This window comes from Brachycentrus maculatus, unplaced genomic scaffold (assembly GCF_059751285.1).
Source record: "Brachycentrus maculatus isolate JH-2025_06_01 unplaced genomic scaffold, ASM5975128v1 h1tg000119l, whole genome shotgun sequence".
NCBI lineage: Eukaryota > Metazoa > Arthropoda > Insecta > Trichoptera > Brachycentridae > Brachycentrus > Brachycentrus maculatus.
The window spans coordinates 211,791-234,008 of NW_028280872.1; the positions used below are offsets into that span (position 1 = coordinate 211,791).

Consider the following 22,218-nt stretch of genomic DNA (forward strand, 5'->3'; position numbering starts at 1 on the left):
TTGGAGATAAACCAGATTTGTGAATAAGTATTTGTACACACACAAAATGTATAAAATAATATTGCTTTAAGTTTATATTAAATAATGTGATAAAACAAAATTTAAATACTCGTATATTAAAACGTGTAACGATTTTTTCTTAGTAGCGTATGACTAATTAGACTTTTTTTGCGCATTAGTTTGTTGTAAAATCAAAAAAGAATAATATATTGTTTGTGGTTAATTAAATTAATATGCAACGTGCGAAATTTCGCATAAATTAAAGTCGATCTAAAACGGAGTCAATATGACTGAAGTCGACCCTGGTGTTTTCCAAGTCAAACATCGAGAACCTCCAAAGCACAGTATATGCAAATCCAACACTGGTAGGAAGGTAATTTGCTAAACTAAAAGCTGCGTCCGCGTCTACTATAAAAGAACTGAGCAGCTAAGCCGAAGATCAAACGATATAAGGTTTTGCGGTGCAACGTAGTGTTAAGAAGTGTTATCCGAGATATTTTGTGCTGGATAAGATGAATCGACTGGTATGTGCAATCACATTACAATATAACTTTATTACTAAATATTTATCATCACTTCTGTATATTAAAAGCATTGATAACCTTGTGGTATGGTACTACATTTTGACTGTGTCCAAAAACAGAAATCTGGATTATCTCCAATTAAAGGAGTTATTTTTCGTTTTATTTTTTTTTTATATCTCATCAAACATGAAGAAGAATAAGCTGCTTTGCATCTCACCAATAGATCTCTCTAGTGAAGTTCTAGTGATTCAAGAAGAATGTTTCGATATTGGATCATATAAATATATTTATAAATATATGCAACTTCCTAGAATTTGAATAGTGTGTTTGTCAATAATGGGTAGAATTGTTGAATGTTACACGCGTGTAAAGTGATCGCTTAAACCAGCTTATGACGGTCGCCAGCCCCGTAAATGCCCAGACTTCCATATTCTTCTTCATCTTTGATGAGATGTCAAAAAATAATTGTGGTATGGTAATAAAACATTCTCCTTATCATCTTTCTCTCTTTAAAAAAAATATCTTCAAATAAATGTCAAATCGTAATAATTTTATTTATTTGACCTGATGTTTGAATGATTTTCCGAAACCGGTAGTCACGAATAAGTGTTTATAAAAGTGGTATTACACAAAGTAAACAATGTATGATAAGGACAGCTATTTATTACCACATACTAGAATATTCACCCTACGGAATATACATACTCGTATATCATCATATGTAGCTTATAATTTCACCGGAGATTTTTTTTACAACATTTTGAGTGTGTCTAAATACTTTTTCACAAATCTGGATCATCTCCAATTATGGGAGTTACTTTTTAATGTCTTTTTCATTTCATTGATCGATTCGGCAGTCACTTTGCGGCAGCATAATATTTACCTATTTTTAATTTAAATTTAACTTGGAAAATATTATTTTTTCCTTAAAATCTATTTTTACACGTTTTTTTATTCAATCGAAATTATTAGCAAGCACCGTGTACAGTGTTTGATCAAAGTTAAATATTTTAAAATTAAGAGCTTTGCTCTTATAACACATACTCGTACAAGAAGTATAATATAAAACATTTATTGTATTAATACTTTGATTTTATCGGATTGGTCTTTAAAACAATAGGGTTTTGTAACATGCCACTTTCCTTGGGTAAGTGTTTGCTTTGATTTTTGTTTAAAAGAGTGACAGCAAACGTAACTTCAATTTTCTAAATGGAGTCGATGCGTATAACGTAGTTACTCCCAATTGTAAACTCGTGTCCCATCAGGAACAATTAGTCGTACAGGAGAAAGTGACCAACTACAAAACGTAAAATATTCAGGAGGGCCATTTAAGTCACTTTTGCTTGGCAATAAAATAAACATCAATGCAGTTAGTCATTTTTATCAAGTCAATATATTTTACTTCCAAGTTTAAAATCCTTTGGGAGTTTTTCAGGGCAATATTAAGCTAGTAAGATATCAAATAGTCAATGATGACGTTTTTGTAAAACAATGCACTTGGTCACTTTCTCCTGTATGACTACAATATGTAGAATCTGTGAAAAAAAACTTTTTTCTTTTATTTGAATATTGTTCTTTAATAATATAGTGAAATGTATTAACACGTTAAAATATAAGATAATAATAGGCATGCCATATATTGGGTGATTTGTGATTTATACTCAATGATTATCTAGTTCAAGGCTAAAAGCAAGAACAAAAAATTAATTATATTTATTAGCGGTCACTTTCACACTAATGATCAATTGGTTTAGAACGTTTCTCATGTTAAACATGCTCATTTGTTATTCTAATTAACTTTAAATACACTCTGTCACAAAACCAGTATCAATTTACGGTGACTACATATATGTATTAGATGTCTTATTGCATAAGGCAGTTATCGCAAACATTTTGTTGTTGCTATTTATATTGAAAGCATGGTCGTCTGAATTCAGTTATACAAAATGAAACCCTATCAGCGAATGCCAAACTGGGAGTACACAATGGAGTCCTGATTTTTAACCCTAATGTACGGAAGTGAAGTTGGAGAAAGAGGGATGAAAGTAGACTGAATCAGATGAATGTGTGGCAAAACGTTTTGAGATAGATTTAAAGATAGTTTGGTCGATTGATGCTTAAGAACGGGAAGGGTATTTTTACTTTATTTCAGAGACAGAAAAAAGAGAATTTCTTAAATGTTTTTATGTAAAAATTATGTACCAATCTCTTTGTTAAAGTCTAAACTATATGCACACAATTATCGAATCCCGCCAACGCTCCGCAGGCGTAAAAAACACCCGTCCTTAGTGTGTTAAAAAAGTGTATTTAGATTTGGGCATGTGAGTCAAATGAGTGAAGAAAGAATAGTAAAATAAGAGTAAAATAATAGTAAAATAGTAAATAGAAGCTGATGAAGACAAAATAAAACTTGGCATTATCAAGTTTTTGAAATATTTGAAAGTGGTCAGGTCAGAAGTCGGAATAATTGGCATGTTTGTATTAGGAGATGCATAAATGTGGAAGAGGTAAAGATTGATTGCAAAGGCAGATTGGTGTGGCGTTCTATTCTCTCTGTTTACCCCTGCGGGGAAGTGGCGTGACGGTTAGTTAGTTAGTTAGTTCAAGTGCACCTACGTATAATTTAAGCAATTATTCCCTAGTGGCGTTTTCTTCGACTCAATAATAACTATAATTTTTTTAATTATGTTTTATATTTATTTTAGAATTTTAATACACTGAGTTAAAGGATTTAAAATTTTGTAAAAATAAGTTTAATTTAGGGAACCACTGGTTGAGAACCAGCGTAGTAATCAAAAGCATACCAACATTCATACTGTGGGGGCTTGACAACTTCTTTTGGAGTAACTGTAATGTTGATAACTGATTATTTAAGTATTTGTGTGGGACCAAATTTCGTAATAAATGAAAAATTATGTAGGTAATAAAATAAAAAGTGTATAATTTGGAAATTAAATAGGTTTGTTAAAAGTAATAACTAGCGCTAGTAACTGGTAATGATTTATTTTTCAAGAAATTATAGATTAAGCTAATATCACCTTTTTTGTGTTGACAAAAGCTTCATTAATTGATTCACTAAGTAATAGTGGTATTTACTATGTTTAACTTAGTAAATACCACTATTTCTTAAAATCTATTGTGACACGTACTTCGATGCATTCCGCCAAAATAATTCATACGAAAAGTCATAAACTGCAACGTTTTTAAACAATAGAAGTCTGAGTATTTTAAGTCATGGGCTAGTTTAAGTAAACACGTGATACTATTGTACCAATGATTGACAACCATATTACTAAAAACTTTCCGGATTGCATTCCGCATCATCCTCAAACAAAGTTTTAAGAAATAGTGGTATTTACCAAGTAAAACTTAAATTGAAAATGGATGGATTTTAACCACTAAGTGACTCCCGAATCAATTTATGAGAAAATCCACTCATTGATCCCTAAACCTTGTACATAATAAGTACCGTAAAACGGGACTATTTGAACATTGATGTGTTACTTGGGCCCAGTAGAAAAAAAAAATAAATCTGTATTTAGTTACAATGATTAAAGAAAACACTTCGTTTTTTACCACTTGAGTTTTATTATAGACTACATGTTTCAGATGTTAAACTCTCATCATTCAGGTCTGTATAAGAACTTAAATATAAAATATAAAATTGTTCTATAAATAAGGAGAGGGGAAAGTAAGGGGAAGGGGTTAGTCAAGGGACGGAGTTTGAAAACAAAGGAAAAATGGAAAGCAATGGTGAAGAATTTTGAAACAATATATTATTTAATAAATTATTATTAGAATTCAGGTTTTTTTGGATTTCTAAATTTTCAAGATAATTCATAATTTGGCCTTTATATGGAACAAGGTGTAATAATTTTAATTTATGAGAGTGAAATGAGTGATTAGTATTTAGTTTACAATAATAAACGTATCGTGACAAGTATCACCTGTCAGAGAAACAATGAATCATGTCGATACGTTCATTATTGTAGACCAAATACAGATCAATTTTTTTGTACTGGGCTCAAGTAATATATCAAAGTTCAAGTAGCCCCGTTCTAAGGTAAGGTAAATAATAAATGCATCTCCCAACAAAAAATGAGAATATGGTGATTTAAACTGGATGAGGGTAAAATACTAGGGGTGTGAACAGATCTCACCTCACTCTCCTTATCATTCATCGTTTACTTTGTGTAATACCATAGTTTACTTTGGTATTACAAAAAGTGAACGATGAATGATAAGAAGAGTGTTATATTACCATTCCACAAAGTAAACAAATGCTTGTAATATACAAAATAGACATGACCTCACCTTTAATTTGATTTTAAGAGTAAGTTAAGAGTAAAAACCAAAAGTCCACCTCCGTAGTGTAATGGTCAGCACGATGGGCTACTGTTCTGGGGGTCCGGGTTCGATTCCCAGGGGGTCAAATAAATATAAAGAATTTTTCCACTCTAATATTTATTCAATATTACCCTGGACTAATACCTGAAGCGGAGGGCTGATCACCTTCCCTTCGTGTGTTAACGATCAAGATAACACTGTGTTTATATAATGCCGTGCCCTATGCGCCATTGGGGTGCGGATAAGGGTTTAAAAAAAAAACAAAAGTATCACTATTCATTTTTCACCAGGTGCTTTGCGTGGCCTTCTGCGCTGTCGTCGCAACAGCGGTTGACGACAGGCCTAATGACGTCAGCACCAAGAGTGGCGCCCAAGGGAGGACCTTCGGGGGCTTGCTAGACCTAGACCTGGGCGGGGGCGGCTATGGGGGCCATGGAGGCTACGGCGGCTACGGCGGTGGCGGCTATGGCGGCTACGGCGGTTACGGCGGAGGCGGCTATGGCGGCTACGGCGGAGGCGGCTATGGCGGAGGCGGCTATGGTGGCCATGGAGGCCATGGTGGAGGTTAGTTTGATTTATTTACATAATATTTTATGACTTACCACAAACAGTCTCATTAGTTTATATTACTTTTTGACATCTCAACATAGATGAAGAAGAATATGGAAGATTGGGCATTTACAGGGCTTACGATCATCGAGGTCGTAAGTCTCGTAAATACCTAGACTTCAAATTATATTCTTGCTTCTTTTATATTGACGCGGTGCCCTATGCACCATTGGGGTGCGGATAAGGGTTTTTTATATATATATATATATATATATATATATATATATATATATATATATATATATATATATATATATATATATATATATATATACATACATACATATATGTATATATATATATATATATATATATATATATATATATATATATATATATATATATATATATATATATATATATATATATATATATATATATATATATACATACATACATATATGTATATATATATATATATATATATATATATATATATATATATATATATATATATATATATATATATATATATATATTACATATATGTATGTATGTATATATGTTTACATTTCACGAGTGCGTGTACTCTGCTGTTATTTTGTCCCTAAAAGACACTTCAACTGACCAAATGGGAGCTAATTGTCACAATTACAAACTAAAAATCATATTATTTTTTGATTCGGCATTAACTTTGTGGAATGACATGATTATTTTATTAAAATGAAACACTTGAATATACCACTTTATCGAGTTTTATTTTTATTTAAGACTAGTTTCGAAAACGACAATTGTTTTCATCTTCTGGTACAAATTAAAACTACCAGAATTAATTTACCAGTTTTAATTTGTACCAGAAGATGAAAACAACTGTCGTTTTCGAAATTAGTCGTAAATAAAAATAAAACTCTATAAAGTGGTATATTCAAGTGTTTAATTTTAATAAAACTTAAAATCAGATAAATTTATATTTTTTAATAGAAGTGAAAGGATTAATTTAAGACTTTAAAACGTTATTCATGGATTGTAATCGACTAAATGGATATTCATTGTATCCTCGCTGTATACTTCTGCCTTCAGACTAACGGCGATTCACATCATTGCCTACGATGTTCTTCAGTTCAATTTAATTATAAATACCTTTAGGTATAAGCAGAGGCGTGCATTCGATATAGACAAAAAGCAGTGACTACCCTGGATTACTTGCGTTCCACATAAAAAAACGACCAGTGCCTACTATCCCTTTCCTTACCCAACCCTACTGCCTACCCTCATTAAAAACTCTGTGCACGCCACTGGGTAAAAATAAAGTATATTATTTTTATTTGATTTGAAATAAGATTAGTGTTGGGAGATAGATATTATATTTATTGTCCTACACGCGGATTGATCATGATAACACAATAACAATATATTTATTTTTGTTTTTATCTCATTTTCGTTCACATTGCAAACAGATGACATAATTACGTATATATAAAAATTGATAAGCTCAAGACATACGTCATAGTATGTTGAAAGACGTTGAAAAAATACCTGTATTACAATGTGTATGATAGGTGAAAATATAACGGATAGTATGACCTGATGATGAGAACATCTATAGTCCTTAAAACTAGTCGTGTTTACATCAGTAAATTGAATAACGGTTTTTATAGACAACTTAACATAGATGAAGAACAAAAAATTCTACCCATGATAGATAACCACACTACCAAATCCTTGGCTCTTCTATTATATTGATCAAACTCGTAACACTGTATGCGCGAGTTCACTATAACCATCTATGGCCCACCATCCCAATGCGGAAGGCTTTTATTAGATAGAGAATATTTTGTTTACAACATTTTGAGTGTGTCCAAATACTTTTCCCAAAATCTGGATTATCTCCAATTACAGAAGTTATTTTCTTTTTTTTTTCGTCAGCCCCCCCGTAAATGCCCAGACTTCCATATTCTTCTTCATCTTTGATGAGGTGTCAAAAAATAATATGTGAAAAAATAATATGTCAAAAAATAATAAGAGAATATTTTATTTATATGTGAGGTCCGAATCCTGGATTATATTCACAAACTTGAGAAACGTTTCAAACATCATTTTAAATTTTATTTTAGCTTATAATTTGACTAATCTAAAAATAACTCCTAATTGGAGATAATCTAGATTCGAGAACAGTATTTGGACACACTCAAAATGTTATAAATAAATTAACCGTTCAAACTATAAGCTAGAATAATAAAATTAAAAAGCATATTTTCTAGCGTTTCTTACCTCAGAATTCTTACTTCAGGATTCGGACCTCACATACAAATTAAAGAGTTTCCGCTCAATAAAAAGCTTCCTTCGTCTCTCCGTAGATGTCTCTAGTGAAATTCTAGCGAATTCAAGAACTTTTTTTCGAGTTTGAATAATATACTCATATTTATAGTAGTTCCAAGAATTTGAGTAGTGTGGTTGTCAATCATGGGTAGAATTGGTGAATCTTACACGTTTGTAAAGTGAACACTTAAACCAGCCTAAGACGGTAGTAAGCGTCTTTAATGCCCAGACTTTAATGTTCTTCTTCATCTACATTGAGATGTAAAAAAATGGTATAAAACATTGTTCATCGATGCTTGTCGCAGCATACAACAGCTCCTGTGAATCGTATCGCATGGTACATGATACAAACTTTAACGGTGGCGTGGAGAATACTTGAAAAGTGTATAAAAAACACAATAGTCCAAAAAAATAAATCAACTGTAATACAAAATGATCTTGAACGATATAATGGTCCATGGGAGACATAAATACGAGTCATCCAAGCCAAATTTGGACGACCGCGAGTTCTACGACCTTCAACGTCCGTTCTCATTTTGATAGAGCGTTGTAAACGTATTTCAATAAACCGTAAAAATCCGCGATATAATGGCCACTTCCCGAAAAGACGGAAGGCCAGATTTTACGGCATTAACTTTTCCAGACAGCTTACCGTGAAAATAATGTATTGGTAATTAAATAGTTACATTATTTAAAAAATGTATACACTTGGGTCTCTTTTTATGCGATGGATACGTTCCACGGAGAGTCGCATAAAAAAGACTTAAAAAAAAAAAAATATATATATATATATATATATATATATATATATATATATATATATATATATATATATATATATATATATATATATATATATATATATATATATATATATATATATATATATATATATATATATATATATATATATATATAAAGTACATTGTTGGGTAATATATCCAAAATAAAACGAGGTTTGTTGGATTGAATTCTACATTTATTTATGTTTATGTTAATACGTGACGCGTTTCTCTTCTTACATTATCAAACACTGACTAAAAATATTTACAAAATGTCCTTATATACCAACAATAAAATGTCCTTATATATTATTATATAAGTATTTTTAGTCAGTGTTTGATAAGGTCCTAAGAAGACGAAACGCGTAACGTATTAACATATACGTAAATAAATGTAGAATTCAATCCAACACACCTCGTTTTATTTTGGATATATTATCCAACAATTCAATATGGAATTCTACCAACTGCCTGCAGTTACATTAAATAACATTACATACAAAACTAGGGGATGGGTTCCATTATTTTTAAAAACCGCATAACTTCAAATCAAAATGATAGAATATACCAAAAATAGCATTAAAAAAAAATATTTAAAAAATCATGAAAATAAAAACAGAAGAGCTTTTTTTTAAAATCCACATTTGGGAAATCGTTTTTGAGATAAACCTTCAATCCAAATTAGAGGTACTTTTTCTGTTCTTTTTTTCCAATAAAGCATCTTTTGAATACGATGTAAGATTTGAGCTTAACTTTGTGCCAGTGTAACTATCACACTTTGGCTGTTGTAACTCGCACTAGTCTAAATTGTAGATTTTTTTAATGCGAATTCGCTTATAAAAAGACTTGAACTACATACAAAAATAAGGGATTTAAAAATCGCATAAAAAAGATCCGCATAAAAACAGACACAATCGTATACCTGTAAGGAATTTGTGTTTTATTAAGTTTTTGTCAAATTGATGAAACGTCATTTAGGCCCAGCAAGTCGCATTCATTCCACCGCACAAAATCGGAGAGGTCATAAATATGTCTTTTCACGCCCGATTTTTTAAAGAATGTATATTGTGATATTTGAGACTTTGTTTGTTTTTTTAGAATATATGTACTGTCTTATAACCCTTACCCACATTCAATGGTGCATAGGGCACTGCATCGTATTGACGCGGTTTTATTTTGATTGTTACTTACATGAAGGCAACGTGATCACTCCTGCGTGTCAGGGACCAGTCCAGGGTAATAGTAAATAAATATTATCGTGTTAAATTACTAAAATTTATTTCCAACCCCCTGGGAATCGAACTCGGGACCTCCAGCACGGTAGCTAAACACGCTTACCATTACACAACGGAGGCGGACTTAGAATATATTGTAAAAGTATATAAATATATATTTTTATACATTTTTTTCAAGACCTTATTTTTCAAAAACTCTTTTCTTTTCAAAACCATATAATTGTTCTGGAGAAAAACTTAATCCTTCAATGCTTAAACGGTGTTTGAAAAAAAAAATAAATTACGAAAAATTTACCTAGATTTAGAGAAAATTAAGCTGCGACTTAACGGATACTGGGCCTTAAGATAATGCATGTACCATGAGAAATTTATAAATAAACTTTGTACGTAATTCAAAAAATGTATTTTACTGACGTCTCGACATTAGTTGGAATTCTGATTTATCATTGATAAGGGGGATTATAACAATCTTTGATAATACATACAAAGTGAGGCAATAATGATAATGAAGACCAAAGTGCGTATCAAAATTATTCATGGAATGCAATCATAGTTATTTATATGATGAAAGCTTAGAGAAATATTTACAACGTCATTGGAAATAAATTCTTTGTCTCCTTAAATAATAATAATTATAATAATTAGTAATCCAGTAACTTTAAAAATTATCTTATGCAATATAAAATTATCTCAAGCATTTTAAGTGTCTCCAAATACTTGATCACAAATCTGGATTATCTCCAATATAGGAGTTATTTTTCATATTATCTTTTGACATCTCATCACAGATGAAGGAGAATATGGACGTCTGGGCATTCACGGGGCTGACGACCGTCATAGGCTCGTTTAAGTGATCGCTTTATACACGTGTAACATTTACCAATTCTACCCATTATTGACAACCACACTACTCAAATTCTTGGAAGTTCTATATATATGAACCAATTTTGAAACGTTGTTTTCGTGTGGTTCTAATTTACGAGTATACAATTCAACATAAAAAATAAAAGCTGGTAAGAAATATTGACCGAAAAAAAAGGTACAATTGTCATCTGTAACCATGTAACCGAAAAAAAAACAGTCAACCATTTGTTGCAATATATATTATAAGTGTCTCAACTTGAGCAAAGCACCTATCATTTTCATCATCTCAAGTATTTGACATATTGATATATGTATTATCCGTTATAAAAATCCAGTGTGTAGTAATAATAAAAAAAAAATTAGATATTCGTTTGAAAATGCCATAACTAGGCGAAACAATTGTCACAATACTAATTTTTATGTGTTTTTTAATAAAATACAACTTAGTAGACTCAAAAAATATGTGTTTGATTTAAAAATTAATACAAAACATAAGACATTTATCACAACTGTGACATTTAAAGTGTGTTTTGTGCCATAATATATTTTTTTTAATTATTCTGGAATATGATACTCTCGTAACGTGGTTAAATAATTTATTATTTGGCGTTTGAACAATTTTTGTCGATTCAGTATTTGGAAACCTGTTAAGGCAGTCAAAGATACTGAAAATAAAATACCGAATAGAAGTAACGTCAAGGTTATCTACGCTACTCAGTTAAAGCGATAACTTATTTATGGAATCTTAGCGCAGAAGCTCCGTTTCGTATGTTTGTTTAATCGTAAAAATAATTTAATGAAAGATAAATTTGTACAATGCTTATAACGTATAATGACGGCTACTACAGGTAATTTCCTTTTACATTTTTCTAGAATCCGATAAGCTAATCTATTAAATGTCTGTCAAACAATGTACGAACACCAATTTGATTTATGGGGGATACGGTGACTGATTTGGGGATTAAGATTATTCATGTTAACAGATAATATGATTTCGTAGAATGCATTTTTATCGGGCGTGTTGCTTAAGTAGAAACAATAAAACAGGCATTTCTAGATCTTTCCGGCAGAACATTGCAAGATATATTTTTCATTATAATTTAATTGAAATTATAACTTAAGTTTGGGATTAATTCTATTAGTTTTTGGCGAGTGATCCTCCCATCTACATTAATAGAAATTCAAAGAAAATAAAGTAATTTTAACATAACGATGCATTTAAATACTCGCTTGTTTATAAAAACACGTACATAAGAACAAAACTAAACTAAACTTAACTCCCTTCTTCCTTTGCCCTCCTTATTATCGTCTTTTGTTAATTTATGTTTCTTTTTAAATGTCAATTTGTAATTTATGTTTTTTTTAAATGTTCAAGTACTATCTGCCCACTGATTGCAAACGGCTATATATGGTATCAAACGTTTTGATCAATATCACTAGTCCGTCTTTGGTCGGTTGGAAGATATTGCTTTTTAGCAATAAGCCCGCCAATGTACTTTTTATTTTCTGTACATGAAGTTTAAAATAAATAAATAAATAAGAACAGGTGTACATTTTTTACCTGTGTGTAATAGATAAAAAAGTGTTTTTTTTTAAATACTTTATTTACTTCAATGTCATCGCCATCTGTTGAACGTGACTGATACTGCTCGTAGCGGACAGCGTGCTTCTTGACAGCTGCTTTCACTTAGATTTTAATGTTTTCGATTGCGTTGTTGTTTTCTCAATTTCATATATTTTATTTTTTTTGACATCTCATCAAAGATGAAGAAGAATATGGAAGTCTGGGTATTTACGGGGCTGACGACCGTCATAGGCTGGTTTAAGTGATTACTTTACACACGTGTAACACTCACCAATTCTACCCATTATTGACAACCACACTACTCAAATTCTTGGATGTTCTATATATATGAACCAATTTAGAAATCTTGTTCTTGAATCACTAAAACTTCACTAGAGAAATCTATTGGTGAGATGTAAAGAAGCTTTTTATCAAGCAGAAACTCTTATATTAGCATGTGAGCTCCAAATCATATATTTTAAATGCTTTACAAGCATTGTGATACTAAACAAATATTTGCTTTATATAAAATACTTTTTCTTTTTCATTTAACCAGACTGAACCATAGTAACGAATATCCGAGTATAGTTGGTAAAATATATGTACATATAATACGTGTCATATTATTTGTAACCTAGATTGCCTAAAAATACAGTCTAATCTTGAAAAATTGTTATCTTCGGAAATTCTTTACAAACCGTATAAATGATTTTTGTGTAATGTTTTACATGCCAAACTACTTTACCTTATCAGAATTTGATTCATTAATTTTATCATCGTTATCAATTTTTCAAATATCCTTGTCACTGTTACTGTGGATTTTGCTACTAGTCATTATAATTTTGTAATACCAATATTAAAAAAAATAATAATAATAATAAAACATGCAGAGAATCATTGTTTTCACGAGAAAGTTGGAAGAGAAACTTCAACGTTAAATATACTTCTTCTACCTCTTCTTCATCTTATATAGATTCTGAGGATCTGTCTGTGCCGCCGCCTGTTGCTCTTGGGATGTTGACTGCCAGCTATCATATTTTCGGTGGTCTGCCTAGGGGTCTACGTCCTGCAAGGTTTCCTTAATGGACGATATGTGGAAGTCTGTCTTCTGATATTCGGTTTTCATGCTCATTCCAGTATTGCCTTTGCTGTCGTCCCCACCTCACGATATCATATGTCTTAAATATGGTCCGGATATCAGTGTTTCTTACGCGTTCTCGCTACGTACTTCCGGTTATAGATCGGAGAGTTTTCATCTCAGAAGTTCGAATTCGAGAAGTACATATCTGCTCTTGCCTCAACTCCATAAGTGGCTTTTGGTTGAACACCCGTTTTTTATATCTTCATTTTTATATTCATATATATATATATATATATATATATATATATATATATATATATATATATATATATATATATATATATATATATATATATATATATATATATATATATATATATATATATATATATATATATATACATATATGTATAAATATATATATATATATATATATATATATATATATATATATATATATATATATATATATATATATATATATATATATATATATATATATATATATATATATATATATATATATATATATATATATATATATATATATATATATATATATATATATATATATATATATATATATATATATATATATATATATATATATATATATATATATATATATATATATATATATATATATATATATATATATATATATATATATATATATATATATATATATATATATATATATATATATATATATATATACATATGTACATTACAGAAGTTTATATATAAATATTCTTACAATTATGTCGTTGGCATTATTTAAAATATTAGTCTCAAAATAGTTCGTTGAATGAAATAAGTTTATACATAACTTATCATTTCAGGTGTTCTATATGGGCCGGATTATTACAGACCAGGATATTACAAATACAATTATTATTACGATAGACCAGGTAACTTTACCATAAATATGATATTTTTGGTAGCTGTGGTCATTGTTAATAATATTAACTTAGTGAAATCATCTTTTAACTTTTACTAACAACGCACAAAACCACATCAAGTGTAATTATATTTATTAATTAATTACCTAAGATTACAGTAAACCCTCATATAACGTTGAGGCAGGTACCGCGTTATCGGAGGGAACATGTATTTGTGTATCAAGTGTTGAATTCAATCCAATAATAGTTATAGCAGAATATCATAATAAATAAATAATTCTGTAACTTAAACGATAATTTTTTTTTCTTAATCAAAATGTTTTTTGCTGATACTTCATTGCACATTTTTAATGTAAACTTTATAAAATAAATAAAAAACATTGTTTTCTACCATTTTTATTTGTTGGTACTATTATTCCAATTGGTTTCGACAAGCACCTTGTCTTCTTCAGGTATGTATTTATCCCTGAAGAAGACAAGATACTTGTCAAAACTGACATAATAATAAAGTGGTTAAAAACTATATATAATTATAAAGTTATGTTAATGATTACGCCCCATGTATCTACCAAACAAAATTGCTAAATAATAATAAAAAAGAGGCTAAAAACTTTATTTTTACTGTATAAAGTTTGTAAAATGTGCAATAAAGTGTCAGGAAAACACATTTTAAGAAGCTTTTTAAGTAACTGATTAATTTATTTATAATGATATTCCGTTAACTTGACAATAGTACTTTGAAATAGTACTAACAATTAAAGTGGTTAAAAACAAAGTTAATGATTTATTAATTTAAAATATATATATATTAATTTCATGTTGAAATTCACACCACATTTACCTACCAAATGAAATTGTTTTAGTATTTGTACAACATAACTATTCATCTCAAAACATATAATGATTTTCAATCGCTCATATTTGTAACTCGGACATCTCATTTGCCCTTATGTTGATAATTGAGATAAAGCGTAATGGTCCAACATTGTCTTTTATATTTCAAGATGCAAAATTTTACTAAAAAAGCCAGACTTTTTTCGTTTGTATTTTTGTTTGTTGCCTGAATTGTTTATAATCACTGGGGGTTATAAAAAGTTCCAGTGTCTGCATTTTATTGTAGTATTTGTAAACGACAGTCTTGATTTAATTGTAAAATAATAAATAAAGTCACGAGGAAACAAAGTGCAAATTGTTACACAAAAACATGCGGCATGTCCCCATTTCTAGTCATCAATAACAAACATTTAATCCTATTATTATAAGCGCAGTTGCAACATAAAATAATTATGTTTTCTACTCATTTGTGAAGAACTTATAAAGGATTAGCATTACATAGAATGACAGTGTTATCTTTAATCAAGGGATTAACCAATATATTAGTTATCCTGATATGAAAACAAATATTTATTAGATAAAATCAAAATTAAATTATAATGCATAGGTAAGTCCAATTTGATGAATTGCGTTATATATTATTTCATTGTGACTCAACATAACACAATAATATTTTTTGCAGTAAAAATATATGTATTACACTTATTTCTATCATAATCTATTAAAAAATGTGATACATTTTAAAACAAAAACAGTACTGTATAACATGGATTTAAATTTCTTGCTTTATTTATCTAGATACTTATACTATTCCTGACCTTTATCCTCACCCAATGGTGCATAGGGTACTGCTCAAATCGATGCAATCAATCCTGGTTCAGTCTTAATAAAGTAAATATTTTATAAAGTGAAAAACCTACATACAAACAATTAACGATAGTAATAATATTTATATAGCATGATTTTTACAAAATATTGTCTAAAAACCGCTTTACATTTTTGTTTTGTATTATACATAAACATTTGATAAGATGAACACAGGTCAATATGTAGATAAATTATAGTCATATTAAATGAGCTTTTTGAATGACCAAACTTTCAAGTGACTCTGAAATCTAGCTAAGGCTTATGAAACACCTCTTATCATGGCCCTACTTAGGCTTCATTTTTTACTTTAGCTAATTCCTACTTGTGAATGGATATACTCTTTTAGTTAGGAGTTACTGTAATTTCATATAATTTATGAGTGAAAATTCTAGTAAAAAACACTCACTATCTCCATAAAGGCATGATATATCAAATTAGCCATCAAGATACAGTATTTTTCAACATTTGATAGATTTATAGTATGATTACATTATGCCTCGAAAAAGTTTTTCAATCTCGGTCAAATATAAACATGTACATTTAAAAAAATCATGTTAATCAGTTAATTTATTATCATATGTGTGGATTGCGATAAAAAGAAATATATCGAGATTAACAGCACCGTTTTAAAATGCCTGTAAAAAAAAACAAATTTTAACTTTCAATAGTAATAACAAAACAAGGAAAATTATCAATTTGAAATAATCATTTCGTTCATCGTACTTGAATTACATATAACTTAATAGAACAGTGTAATACAGTTAGAAAAATATTTGGGTGCAAATACACAAAATGAAAATTGTTAGTTTTTTCATACATACTTTTTCAAGCAAAAAACATTTTAAATGTAATAATTTTGGACATAATTAATTTTTTGATTTCAATATTAGTTCAAAGATTTACAGAATTAATTTTTTTGTCTGCCTCCGTAGTGTTATGATCAGCACGCTCGGCTACCGTACTGGAGGTCCCGGGTTCGATTTCCAGGGGCGGTCAAATAAATATAAGTGATTTTTTTATCTCTAATATTTATTTAATATTACCCTGAACTGGTACCTAAGGCGGAGGGCTGATCACCTTTCCTTCATATCTTAACGGAGAAAAACTGTGTTTATATGATGCAGTGCAGATAAGGGTTTAAAGATAATATTATGTCATGGTCTACCCATATCGTCTCTAAAGTAATCATTATGAATAATGTTCATATGTATGTATAACGAATGATAATTTGCCATCATCAGACCATGTATTACTTCTACAATCTTAACGATTTCATATTAACTGTTCAGAAAAAGGGTATAACAGTCATAAACCAAATACAATATATTAATAGTTAAAATGAAACATTCTTCTTCTTCCTGGCTACATCCCAGTTTATTGTCCTTCTAGACTGCTGAGGTCAGCTCTCCTCGTCCTCAGATTATAGGTCCTTCTGTCCTGGACAACGTCACCCAGACCATGCCTACGAATCATGTTATCTTTCTGCATCACCCGTGAATTCCTTGGTATTCCTCTAGATAACTTTCAAGGAAGATCCATTTATATTGCCTGGTTAACTACATGCTCGGGTTCTCTGCGTCCTATATGCCCGTACCATCTCAATTATCTTTCCTTCCTATTAATGTCTGTTACGCCCAGGCTTCCACGAATGTGTGAACTCTCTATTATTATTTTTTGACATCTCATCAAAGATGAAGAAGAATATGGAAGTCTGGGCATTTACGGGGCTTACGACCGTCATAGGCTGGTTTAAGTGATCACTTTACACACGTGTAACATTCACCAATTCTACCCATTATTGACAACCACACTACTCAAATTCTTGGAAGTTCTGTATATATGAACCAATTTAGAAACCTTGTTCATGAATCACTAGAACTTCACTAGAGACATCTATTGGTGAGATGTAAAGAAGCTTTTTATTAAGCAGAAACTCTTATATTAGTATGTGAGATCCGAATCCTGGATTATAATCACACACATGAGAAACGCCAGAAAATACCATTTTCATTTTTATTATTAAGCTTATAATTTGACCAGATAATTTATTTACAACATTATGAAATAATATGAAAATAACTCCTGTAATTGGAGATAATCCAGATTTTGTGAACAAGTATTTGGACACACTCAAAATGTTGTAAACTCTCTATTAAGTTAAAATAAAACATTCTCTGGGAAATAAATGAGTATTAATATGTAATCATGCTGAGATAAAGATTCCAAATGAGATAAAAATCTCATTTGGAATCCCAGCATTAGTGTTAAGTTAAATTTAAGTACATTTATTTGTCTATATAGATATGCCGTTCAGGATCGACCCAGTGGTAGTTATTAATGCCTCTTGATATTTTAATTCGCTTAGTTTTTATATGCAATCACTATCTTGTGAATCCTCAATAAGTTTGATGATGTAGTGAGAGCGGTGAAACAGTTAATGATTAAAAAATAATACAATATTTCGGGTGAATTGAAATCTTTGCTCGCAATTCTGGGTTTGTCCACTTAGAAGTTATAAATAAATTGATATTTCGACAAAGATGAAGACAACAGATATATTGATATCTACACATCATCTATATATGTTGAGTTATCAATATATAATTGATTCCTAGTGGGAAAACCCAGATTTGTGAAAAATATTGGGACACTTTCACAATATTGTGAATAAAATAAGTGGTAAAATTATTACTTCAATAAAAATTTACGAGTGTTTTCAAAGTGTATCCTTGCATGTAAAATAATTCAGGAAGAATCGTACATACATTTCATGAAGGTGTCTGCTAAATAAAACTTACTTAACTCAATCATAGATGGTGCCGAGATTTTGAGTGCCAATCAAAGGATAAATACAACTCCCAAAATATAAGTAGTGTGGTTGACAATCACAGGTAGAATGGTGAATGAGACATACATATAAGATGATCACTTTGTTGTTGGGCGGTTATTTCATGAACACAGACCCTAATTATACTAGGACAGTCTGCCGCCCGACCCTCAGTATACTAACCGCAAGTAACCGAAAACCCAATTCCGATCTGTACAATGTTTTTTTGGCTTCTCTCGTGCCCTACCAAAAGTAAGCAAATAGAAGGCTCAAAAGTGTCAATGTTTATATAAGCGTCTCCCGCTCTCTACCAACTGTATGTATAAGAGGCTTTAAGCATTTCCCGCAAACTGTTTTAAGAACAGACTTCCATAGTATTCTTCATCTATGCTAAGATATCAATAAACTACTTGTGTTTAAGTATTCTTCACATAACTAATTGAACATAAATTGGCACCAGAGTGTAACGAGGATGCATGTATTACAATTTTGAATTGTTGGATTTATCGTATTTCATGGTTATTTTGAATAATTGGATTATTCATTTTCCAGGTTATGGTTACTATCCATATGACAGACCAGGCTATGGTGGTTATTACCGACCAGGTAAACACATAAGTATCCTAAATTCAGTAGAATCTAACATTATCACTAGTTCACCAGCAAAAATTATTAACATATTCACAATCATTTTAGGGTAATGTTGTGACTCAAATCTGTGAAGAGTCATTGGGACTAGTTGAGAGAAGTGGTAGCATTCGTGATAAGATAATAAAAAGTTTAAAAATATGTATCGAAATAGGAAGAAAATGCTGAGAACTTAAGATGTATAACGGAAGTATTAACATTGGCGAAGCAAGTGACAGTCCTTCTTGTGTTGAGATCTCTTAATTTTCTCATCATTAAGTCACACGTAGAGAGGTTCCCATGAATAGGCCACATCTGACTTTTCTACCCAATTCTCATGCAAAGTTATTTTAAACTCTTATGTATGGAAGTGCAGTGTGGAGTTGGCAAAAGAAAGATGAAAGTTGTCATTTTTCCCCAGATGATAGAGTTTAAGGTCTCTATGGCAGCCCCACACACAGAAAAGGATATATCGTGGTTATACTGGCAAAAAACGTTAACTATAAAATCCCTGTATGAATAATCCCTGTTCTTTAAAGCTTTTAGCCTTCATAAAAAACCCACTATAAAACTTAAAGCTGAATTTACTTTTAAAACCACAAAAATATGACATTTCAAACAACTTAGTGTAATTTACCAGTTTATAGAACGTTGAAAACATTATAATATGCAAAATAAAGTAAAAATTTCATACTCTCAAGTTAACGTTTTTTGCCAGTATATATATACGATAATATGTATGTTTGTAATATCATCGCAGATACTAAAATGCTCCTGTTGTGTAATCGCTAATTGACTTAAATGAGTCTTGAGAATAACGATTTTTTTATTATTTATTTGTAGGATATGGCGGAGGTTACAGGCCTGGCGGCTATGGCGGATACAACCGACCCTACGGAGGAAGGCCAGGTTACTACGACAGGCCAGGTTACGGGGGTCTGGGAGGTTACGGGGGAGGATACGGGGGAGGCGGAGGCTACGGGGGCGGCTACGGAGGCTACGGTGGTTACAAGGGAGGCTACGGAGGCTACAAAGGTGGCTATGGAGGTTACAAAGGAAACGCCTACAACGGATACGACAACTACGATGACTATGACAACTTCGGAGGGTACGGAAGAAGTGCGGGAAGGTCAGCGGCTTCAGCGTCAACGAAGTCGGCAGCAGTTTCAGCAAAACACGAATAAGTTTGAGTGAATTTGGTGATCAGTGTTGACATTACTATACCAAAAATATTGTTTTTTTATAAGTATTTAAATATGTTAAGATGTAAATTATGAAACTAATGTGAAATGCGTTTAAAGCCACATAAAAAATTAAGTTATAAAAAATGTTTTATTACTCCTATTTCACTTACATGATTTTGCTAACAAAGTATGCTTATCAAAATAAATATCTGTGATTTTTCGAGTCCTACAATACAATTTTGTCCGCGTCCGTGGCGTAACGGGTAGCGTGTTTAGCTACCGTGCTGGAGGTTCTGGGTTTGATTCCCAGGGGGGAGATTTATTTCATATTATCTTGGACTGCCATCCTTAAAGAGCAGCAGTGATCCCTTTGCCTTCATGTAAGTAACAATCAAGATAACACTGTGTCAATATGATGCAGTGCCCTATGCACCATTGGGTGTAGATAAGGGTTAGAAGAGAATAAAATTTGTATTTAAGGACTCTCCAATTCCATCTTTTGTATGGAAGCCTACTCAGATGACATAGCCCATTTGAGATTAGCGATAGTTTGCTTTCTGATGATTAGGATACATAAATATCTCAAATTTTAATTGTTTTGAGCTGAGTACTCATGATGAAATTAAACTAACTAACTAACTAACCATCACCCCGCTTCTCCGCAGGGGTAGGCAGAGAGAATAGTGTGCCACACCACTCTGTCCTTGCAAACATTCTTCGCCTCTTCCACGTTCATGCATCTCCTCATACATACCCGCCGATTGTTACGACTCCTAACCTGACCACCTTCAAGTATTTGGCATACCTGATCGCTCCATGTTTTTCTCGGTCTTCCTCTGCTTCTTTTCCCGCTAACATTCGCCTCATAAATTTGTTTTACCGCTCTTTCCTCGCTCATTCGTTCCACATGTCCAAACCATCTCAACACACCTTTCTTAATTTTATCGATAATGCTTATCTCAGCTTTGCATTCCTTCCTTATTTCACTATTCGCACATCTATCATACATCGTTTTGTCGCACATTCTTCATTAAATTCATTTTCGCAATTGGCTTATGGTTCAATTATCGACTCATGATTCAAACCAGATGTCATCCTTAACGGAGTTGATATTGTTTATTCATTGGAAATAATTAGGCAACTACATACAAAATACGTAGATTATTTTAAGTGATAGTATTTATATCAGCGGAATGTATATCTTATCTGTACATGCATAATTTTCTATTATTATTTTATTACATATCATATTGATAATTCTATTTTTCCCAAATTGTTGTCAAATTATAGAGAAAAAAGGTATTTCATGTAGAAATCTCATGAAAGACGTACAGTGAAACCTGAAAATGATTTAAAAAGGACCTATTGAAATAAACTATGAATGCAGGATTAAGAAGTCAATACACAAGGAGATAAAATTTAGTAAAGATATCGTCCTCCCAATCTGCATAGTAATTATAATAATAATTGGCTAATTTATATCGATATCGATATACGTCCGCCTCTGTAGTGTAATGGTCAGCGGCTACCGTTCTGGAGGTCCCGGGTTCGATTCCCAGAGGTGGGTCTAATAAATATAAGTGATTTTATCACTCTAATATTTATTCAATATTACCCTGGACTGGTACCTAATAATTAGACAGTTTTGTAAAATGGTTTTTTTGCTATTGGAATAAAATATTTTTTTCAAAATATAAGCCATCAAAAAAAAA

General features: G+C 31.0%; 1 protein-coding gene across 1 annotated transcript; it reads left to right on the forward strand.

Moving 5' to 3' along the window:
• Window positions 1-459: 459 nt before the first annotated feature.
• LOC148309610 (uncharacterized) lies at window positions 460-20,650 on the forward strand. Its single transcript, XM_088259738.1, has 4 exons — window positions 460-524; window positions 5,162-5,435; window positions 19,248-19,301; window positions 20,166-20,650. Exons 1-4 carry the CDS (start codon window positions 513-515, stop codon window positions 20,504-20,506), a joined length of 681 nt encoding a protein of 226 aa, XP_088115864.1. The 5' UTR covers window positions 460-512; the 3' UTR covers window positions 20,507-20,650.
• The last annotated feature ends 1,568 nt before the right edge of the window (window positions 20,651-22,218 follow it).

Excerpts from the sequence above, each read along its gene's own strand:
- LOC148309610 (XM_088259738.1), top strand. Across the intron at positions 5,436-19,247 it reads CCATGGAGGCCATGGTGGAG|GTTATGGTTACTATCCATAT; the intron begins GTTAGTTTGATT and ends TTCATTTTCCAG. Across the intron at positions 19,302-20,165 it reads TGGTGGTTATTACCGACCAG|GATATGGCGGAGGTTACAGG; the intron begins GTAAACACATAA and ends ATTTATTTGTAG.